This window comes from Fragaria vesca, linkage group LG2 (genome assembly GCF_000184155.1).
Source record: "Fragaria vesca subsp. vesca linkage group LG2, FraVesHawaii_1.0, whole genome shotgun sequence".
Taxonomy (NCBI): Eukaryota; Viridiplantae; Streptophyta; class Magnoliopsida; order Rosales; family Rosaceae; genus Fragaria; species Fragaria vesca.
Window position 1 is genome coordinate 30,368,729 of NC_020492.1, and position 8,868 is coordinate 30,377,596.

The 8,868-nt window shown below is 39.4% G+C and overlaps 2 protein-coding genes across 2 annotated transcripts; one reads left to right on the top strand and one right to left on the bottom strand.

Moving 5' to 3' along the window:
- Nucleotides 1–924: 924 nt before the first annotated feature.
- On the top strand, nucleotides 925–2,460 carry LOC101301071. The gene is made up of 2 exons (XM_004291676.1): nucleotides 925–1,262; nucleotides 1,619–2,460. Exon 2 carries the CDS (start codon nucleotides 1,676–1,678, stop codon nucleotides 2,375–2,377), a length of 702 nt encoding a protein of 233 aa, XP_004291724.1. The 5' UTR covers nucleotides 925–1,262; nucleotides 1,619–1,675; the 3' UTR covers nucleotides 2,378–2,460.
- Nucleotides 2,461–3,504: 1,044 nt separating this feature from the next.
- On the bottom strand, nucleotides 3,505–8,866 carry LOC101301359. Its single transcript, XM_004291677.1, has 6 exons — nucleotides 8,771–8,866; nucleotides 7,147–8,285; nucleotides 6,671–6,742; nucleotides 5,339–5,553; nucleotides 4,928–5,151; nucleotides 3,505–4,382 (listed from the first exon to the last, which is right to left on the bottom strand). The coding sequence occupies exons 2-6, from the start codon at nucleotides 8,258–8,260 to the stop codon at nucleotides 3,689–3,691; spliced, it is 2,319 nt and encodes a 772-aa protein (XP_004291725.1). The 5' UTR covers nucleotides 8,261–8,285; nucleotides 8,771–8,866; the 3' UTR covers nucleotides 3,505–3,688.
- Between the last annotated feature and the right edge of the window lie 2 nt (nucleotides 8,867–8,868).

Below are 8,868 nucleotides of genomic sequence, written 5' to 3' on the forward strand. Positions count from 1 at the left end.
AAAAAAAAAATTGAACCCCCCTTCTCGTTAGCTTTGTTGTTCGTCGTTAACCGGAGATCTCAAAATTAAAATCATCTTTATGCCCAGTGTTTACTTTTGTTCTTTGAATTGGTATGGACTTTTTCCCCATATATCTCTTTCTCAAACCTTCTAGATCTGTCAAAAGCATAAAGCTTCTCACTTTCTGACTCCTCTGTCTCCTAACTAGAGAATTTGAGGTTCAGTAATCGCAACCCCTAAACTGGACGGGGTGGGCAATTTCGAAAATTGCTCTGCTATTTCTGAATGAGTCCAATTAGGGTTTCGGGTTTCTGAATTGATATCTGCTTTAATAATTTGGGGGTCACAAGAAAAGAGGAGGAAGAAAGTGTTTGAATTCAGTAATTTCTTTCGTGGTGATCTGGTGTTATACCAGTTGAAGACCAATTCGGGATTCATGTGAGAGTTGATAACTGTCCACCATTTGATGAGCTATTAACCCAATGGATCCTGAAGGAGCAAAGTTTGGAAGAGGACCAAGTGAGCTTACTGATTTTGTAGATCTCATACTCACAACAAATTGCATGCAAACCTTGATGAGTTGAGTTTGTGCGTACCCTTCATGTATCAATTCCACTACCCAGTCTTTGTATACCCATTCTGAAGTTAACGGGATACATCAAAGTTAACTGTTTTTTTTTTTTTTTTTGGTCGTTGTCTAGTTTTACCGTTTTTAGTTTATTCATCTTGATATGAATTGCTAAAAATGTTACACGCGGTAATTTTCTATTAGTTAGGAGGACCACTGTACACCGCCACGTGGTCCTCCAGGAGTTTCTCGATTTGGGGTTGGGACTTGGGAGGAAGAAAAGAAGCGCGTGACAACTGCCATTTAGCGACGCTGCAGTCTGTCCACAGACGCACATCCACACACACACACGCCCGCTCTCTAATTGACTCATTCTCTGAGCCACCTTTTGTCATTTCTTTCTTGCTTCTTCCCTCCTCTCCATCTTCTATTTCTAATTTTCTATCACTTTACTGCCTCTCGACATCCAACTATGAACTGTACCCACCCTGATCGATCACCAAATCCTTCTTCTTCTTAATTACTTGGTCTCTTTAAATCCAACTCAACCCGGCCAGACTCGGTCACTACCTTATCCCTCACTATATATATCACTTTCCTACCTACACATTCATCTTCTTATTTGATTCTAGCTTGCTAATCCAACTCAACCCTGCAGACCCTTGATTCTTCATTTGGGTTTCCATCGATTCAGGTAAATCCCCATCGCCTTCTTCTTCTGTTTTCTTCATATATATATTCTGGATCATTTGTTGATCCATCATGATCATTACTCTCTCTCTCTCGTTATTCTCCGATCAACAGTCGCTATATAACTCAGGCCCTGATTTTGATTTCTTCCGTTACCAAGTTTTAATAATTTGTCATCCCTTAATTCTTGTTTTAACACAACAACGTGCACCCCACCTTACCTTAATGGCCTTTTCTTCCTATTTTTCTTCCTTTCTTTAATTAAAAGTTTAAAACGTAGAATTATTCGTTTCAAGTAATAATCTAATATTGAATGCCATATTATTAAATAAATATATACCTTGTTTGATTTTGTTCCAGAAATTCCTGATTTCACTATACTTGCTAGTACGTACGTCCAAGCTATAGGATAAGCAAATGGCCGAGCCTGGCCGAACCCAGCAGCCTCAGCCGGGGACCTACGTCGTCCAAATCCCCAAGGACCAAGTTTACCGCGTCCCACCCCCGGAGAACGCCACCCTTTACAACAAGTACACTTCCCAAAAGCCTCGCCCCCGCAACTGCTCCTGGCTCCTTTTCATCGTCGCCTCTCTCCTCCTCCTCCTCCTCTCCGCCGCCCTCTTCTACCTCCTCGTCCGCCCCGAGTCCCCCAACTACTCCGTCCAAACCATCTCATTCAAGGGCTTCAACCTCACCGCCCCCGCGTCCTCTCAGCAGGTCAACGTGGCCGTGCGTGCCGAGAACCCCAACAGGAAAATCGGGATATACTACAAGCAGCCACACAGCTCCGCCAACGTCTTCTATGCTGACATCAAGCTCTGTCACGGCGCCCTGCCCGCCTTTTATCAGCCGCCCAAGAGCGTCACGGAGTTGGATGCGGCGCTGACCGGGACGGGGATCAGGCTGACCAACGCGGCGCGTGACGGGTTAGTGGAGGCGCAGAGGCAAGGCAAGGTGGCGTTGAAGTTGCATGTCCGAAGCCCCGTTGCACTCAAACTGGGCTCCATTAAGACGTGGACGATTACCGTTAAACTTGCCTGTGATTTAACGGTGGATCAGCTGGCCCCAGACGCCAACATTGTGTCCAAACACTGCAACTATGGTGTACATCTTTGGTAGACTCCAAGCCAAAATTTTACATTCAATTTATGTATATTAATTGGTTCTCATTTTTCTTGTTTCATATTCATTGGGTTTGCATTTTTTTGAATATTTCTTTGGCTTTTACTCCCTTTTAGTCTGTAACATAGAACTAGGTTACAAAGACCTACGATGGTCTTCGGATCTCATGGTGTATTTTGGACGATTTATGTGTTTTTTTATTTATTTAATGACAACGTACTAGTTTAGAGCCACAAAATATGGTAGAACTGTTTAAGTTTTTATTTTATTTTATTTTTATAATAAATCTTAACCTGGTCTTTGGGATTGATTGAGGCACCAAAAAATTGATTGTGAGCCTATACGACATTGTCACGCCAGTGATAGTGTGATACCAACTAATCAAGCAACTGTGAGAGAGGTCGTGTCTAGCCCTCTGTACCTACCATTGAAATGTGCCCAAGCCCAGCTCACCATTCCTAATGGTGTTTGTAGCCAAGTTTTGTTTTAATCCATGTAACATAAGTTTGTAGTCATTTCTATGCGACAGTCGCACTAGACACTGTGGGTAAGCTGGCATCTCTTGGCATTCTACTATTAATATAAGAAGACATGGTTTCATCGTTTCATTCTACGATTTTCCTTCCTGTTGCTTTCTTTTCACATACCAAAGAAGCCTAAATAGAACCGGAACTAGACCGGGTTCGAAACCTCTTTTCAATGCCCCCCGTCTGCATAGTTGACACAATCAGATATGTTCAGTTACCTAATTAATATATTTTACATATGATTTGGAGTCGCTATTACTCTTGTACATGTTTCTCCCTTTCTTTAATTTGCCGGCAAATTGGGAAATGGTCTTATCGGCGCTTAGTTACTTCGATAACCAATAAAGAACCGGTTCTTTGAAAACGTTCCCATAACACTCGAGCAAATGTGAAGAAACGTTCCCACTAGAATCTGCAAAGGAAACAAAAGTGGAGCAGCAAAAGTGATATAAACTATCGACGAATATGCGCAGATGAACAAAGTCTGGGAACACCATAAATTCCTCAATATTCCAAGTAGCAGTAGGATGATAGTTTCAACAAGAAAACACTATACAATTCTTTTCTATATTACGCACTAGGCTCTCCGTTGCTCCTAACCCATGTAATTACAACTATACCAATGTCAAACTTGGAGGCGAATTGCATTTATTTTTTCTCCTCGTATACAAACTCCATTTCCGAATCCCAATTCAACTTGTATCCCAAAATGCTTTATGTTTATCTTTTTTTTCACAAACTCCTGTCAAAGGAATATAATTTTCCCTGCGTGTCCAATCCATTAAACAACTCCAGATTTAGATTTAATCTGGTCATAATTGCTCTTTGAACGTTGAATGGCCACCTGAACTTCTGCATACATCTTAACAGAAGCCTCTGCAAACTTGTTCAACTTACCACAAAACCCCGCCAAGCTTGTCTGGAAACGATCAAAACTGGAGATCGAGGAAGGCAAAACTTCATCTCTCAACATATTAACTGCAGAGTCAATTCCACTATCATCCTTGCGAGATGTTAAACCTGAATAGTTTGGATGTTTACCCTCTTTCCTTTCTTGGCGAGGTACAAAACTGGCAATTTCAGTTTCTAAAGTGTTTATAGCCTCTGTAACTTCACTGGCAGGCAAAGTCTCAAGCTTATCAAACCAGACACCACATGTGGCATATATTGGAGGGCCACAGAATCTCAAGGGGTTTTTTTCTGGTTGCCTCCTTTTCTTTTTGGAAGACTTCTCAGCAATGGATACACATTTCAAAAGCCATCCATTTATAGACTGCAAATAGGACTTTTGAGCATCGATCCACTTACTAAAACTTGAGGATAGATTGCTGAGTTCATCTGCAAGATAGAGAGTAATCTGACGATGTGAATCTGACTGTACAGATATCTTAGTGTTGCCATTGTGGTAAGCTATGGAGATAATTAGAAACTGAAGCTTGTGACATTCAAGCATCACTTCCCACATCCGAGTTAACCTACAATATGGTACAATAAATATAGGAAATAAAGTTCAAAGTGAAGCTCTCGTGAAATCAAAATAGGAATCACTATAAAATACATGATCAAGCCACACGATTTAATCAAATCCAACACCCCGCCATGAGTTATTAAAGTGTTTTTCACGTCCCTTGATGCATTTCAAGGTTCTTTAGTTCTGCACATACTGAAGTTAAGTTTTTGATATCTAACAATCACTTATAGTACAACTTGCCCAATCTTTGAACCTAATCCTTCAATAATGTTTTGGTTACCTATGTCCAAAATAGAAACTCAGAGATGGAGAATTCCGTGTTGCTGTCCTTTAAAATAGTCTGATTTTTAATTATTTTTGGTCTGCACATGGGGGAAAAGCTTACTCAAAGAGTTCAAATCAAATACAGGGTACTTAGGGACTTAGGGGAAGGTTTTTCTCATGAGCAATATCTAGTCAAACCATGATGTATTTTTTTCGGTGAAGTTCAAAATATTACATAAATTAATCATTGGAAGCACTGCGGGAAGGATACATACAAATACTTACCCATGAATCAACTCCTCGAGTTGTGGCTGGAGCTCTCTGTCTCGTATATTTTCAATCCTCTTTGATATAGAATCAATCCTGTGAATAGCAACTCTGATTCTTGAATGTAGATCCTTAACAACAGCGCGAGTTTTATCAACTTGTTGAGAACTTTCTCCTTTTGATTCTAGTTGCCTTAATATCTTACACTTCAAGTCGTAATCCCTTCTGACCATCTCACTAGCCTGAAAACAAGGGTTTCCACATGTTAATAAATTTATCTGAGTGCAAACATAAACCCTAAACCCTTTTAAAGAGGATTTATAAATACGTTTTGTGTTCATTGAAGGTTAAAAACTGAAATAAACCGCAACAGTAAGCAATAATGCTGACCGTAAATGCTGTAACTAGTGTTAAGTTCATCAGTAGTACCTTAACCTCATCATAAAGCTTCCTCTCCCACGCATATAACCTATCCAAGGTTGAGGCATGACTGCCTGAGATCATGCAGAAGTTATCAAAGAGGTTGCCAGCAAGATTCTCACTATCATCTTTTAAGTTTGCTCCCAAGAGATTCCTTGATGAAGAGGATCGAGACGATGTGGTCCTATGCCAAGTTAAGTATTTCACGGAATTTTGAGCAGGCTCTGAGGGGAGGTAAAGGAAAAAATCAGCTCGGTTATCACAAGATGGAGAACTACTTAAATGAACAGCAGCAATAACAAACAGTCATTTAAGATGGTAGGACTGTCTGACAAGCACCTAAAGAAACTCTGAATATTGATTAATTAAATGGTGCCTTGTGTATCTTCCACATGTATTTGATCGGTGATGTGTCTTATTAGATCAGATAGGATAAGACAACTCAAGAAAATACCACATAAGTCCCATTCATGTCACTGTTCATATAATAACATTTAATATACACACTATCAGAATCCTCATTTCTCATTTTTCAGTAACCTTTAAAATTTCAGATGATTATGAACAACCACCTCTTCAACTCAAACAACAACTCCCTACCTTCCAGTGAGGTGAATTACACATGCCCCAGTTCCAGTGAGGTGATCTATAAAGCATACATTGTAATTAATCAATATTTTGTCATGTGATGATATAAAGTGGCTTGGATACAGTCCTCGCTTAATTGATGTTAAAACTCCTTTTTTTTTGAGAATGTTAAAACTCTTTGTTGATTGTCATTTTAGATTCAATTTTTATTGTCGACAAAAGACTACACATCACTACCACACAGAAACAGTTCCAGCGAGGTCATTTATGAAGCATACATTGTAATGTCCTATATTTTGTCAATACTTTGTCATGTAGATATAGAGTGGTTTTGGATACAGTCCTCACTTGATTAACGTTATAACTTCTATTAATTGTCAATTTGTCATTTTAGTTCATAATTTAATTTCATCATATTTATTGTTGACTAAAAAAGGAGACGCATCACTAACAAACACACAAAAACATATCACAGACCCAAGGACACATTATCTTTCAGATAATCCAGAAATAGAAATCATACGTTCCCTCAAACTGCATCTTTCTCATGTGAAACTTTAGGTAGTTTACACTTCTACCATATGACATGGGTCCATTCTGTTTTTGCATATTTTCTTTTCTCTGGTGGAATACTAGTCTGGATGTGTTAATAACAAAACAACAATAATGAGACCTTCATAATGGATACAGCACCTATAGTAATTGGAATACCAGCAGATATCACTCAAGAATCATAAAAGCAAGAAGACATACCTTCCTGAACTTGACTAGGGTCTTCACCACAGGAGAAACAAGCCTTCAAGAATGTAGAAGAAAATGATCCACCTGCTACAACAAAAATCCTAGGAATCTCAAAATTAAAAAAATTAAAAAAAAATAATAATTATATTCCAGCAATACTATATACATTTAGTTCGATCTATTTCAAAACCTTAAAGTTTGTTCACTTTTTTGTCAAAGTTATATGTGTCATGACTCATGAATTGTATACTGTAAGCTCCATTTAGCAACCAGAGAATAGTTACTGGAGTGGTCAGTTAATAGAAATACCAATCCACTAATGACAAAATGAAAAGAATGTATGTAACTGAGATAACTGTTGGCTGAAGTTAATACTAGGAATAAAAGACTGATTTACTATTCATCATTGGATACCTAAACTACAATGAGATGTGTGTGTGTGTGTGTGTGTGTGTCTATAGAGAGAGAGAGAGAGAGAGAGATCTTACTTTCTTTTGCTTGGAATATTGGTCGAAAATGCAACTTATTCGCTTCAAGCATCTTAGGAATTTCTTTACCAGACTCGTAAGCTTTTATGAAGAGAAATTCAATATCTTTCATGCTTAAAACAAGATCTTTTGGGGCCACCTTACTTTCCAAGCAATCTTCCTTCAATGTAGCTTTATTAGAGTCAGTTTCAGGCACAACTACTGATGATGGGGCTCTCAATGGCGACAAATCAGGAGAGTTGCTTTTCTGTACTTTCAACTCAGTTTCTGAAGTTGCACTTCCCGCAGAAGGTACTGTAGGTGAAGCACTAGCTTCAGCATGATCATGTACTCTATTAAAGTTTTCAAAACTTCGAACCAGAGTGTCTGTAGCTGGCTCATCAAATTCATCTTCAGAATCGTGAGAGTCTTCCCTATCATGAAAAGTGGCCTTCTCTTCTTCATCTTCCAGGTCAGGAATTCCCTCCTCTTCCCTAAGCCGTCTTATGTCATCAGTATGTTCAAAACTTTGGTTCATGGTCTTCCCTTCTTGAGAAGAGAACTGATGGTCAATCGGATGAAAAATACCAAAGTAATCCCATGGTGGAGTTTCGGATGGGAGTGAAGAATCTCCAAATGGTGATGTTTCGGAATTTCCAACAGAGCGAGGCGTGGTATTCTGTGGGGTACTAGAGGAGGTCACTGTTGCAGTACTAGAGATAGGAGGTTTTTCTTCGACCTTTTTAGAAAAGCTACCCCTGGCTTTCATATGATTGGCATGAAATAGAGTAGAATTGGGAGGAGAAGGAGAGGGAGAGTAATTATCAGTGGCATCAATGCGTTGGGACGCAGACGGGGAAGAAAAGGAGAAATGAGAGAGTGACTTGTGAATTTGAAGAAGAGGCTCAGGGGTTGCACTAGTGGAAGTGTACAAAGAAGAATCAAGAGGAGCCGTGCCAGAAGAGTCGACGAATTTCCTAAGAGCAGTTCCGGTACTCTTGAGTGATTGAATATACATATCGTGAGTGGCTGCGAGGGAGCACCTGCCATCAAGCGCCTGCTTAACAAACTTTTTCCTTTCTCGACAGAGCTGCAGGGCCTTGTCTTCCTCAATTTTGGAGTTTGAGGTCCCCATATCTACAGATCTGGCTCAATTATATCTACAGATTTGGACATGAAATTTTATCTCTAGCAAAGGTTAATAATCATTCAATAAAACAAAATCGTCCAGTTGAATCATTTCGGTGAAAAAGAACATGTAACATGCGATAGAAAAACAAGTAAGTTTGAAGAGCAACGTGGATGAACAAGTTATACAAATGAGGATGGGAAAGTAGGAGAAAAGGAAACTCATGTAGAATTGGGGAGCATCGCAGATGAACAAGGGTAAGAAAATCGAAAAGATTTCGACAATAGGGAATATCTGAATACACGTTGACAATCAAAATCAAACTCAACTCTAAACTTGCTTCTATTCCATGGTTGTTGTTGTTGTTGTTGTTAATTTGACGAACAAGTTCAACCAAAATTGCAAAAGATAAGTAGATCATGATATTCTGGAAAAAAAAAAACAAGAGCAGCAGCAATTGTACGAGAGAGAGCTCGAGACAGAGACAGAGACAGAGACAGAGAAGTAAGGGCATACCTGAGAACTGAACTGAACTGAACTGAAGAGGAGACAGAGAGAGAGAGAGACGTATACGAGGAAGCGAGGAAGCGAGCAAGCAGTGTGTGGATGGGTCT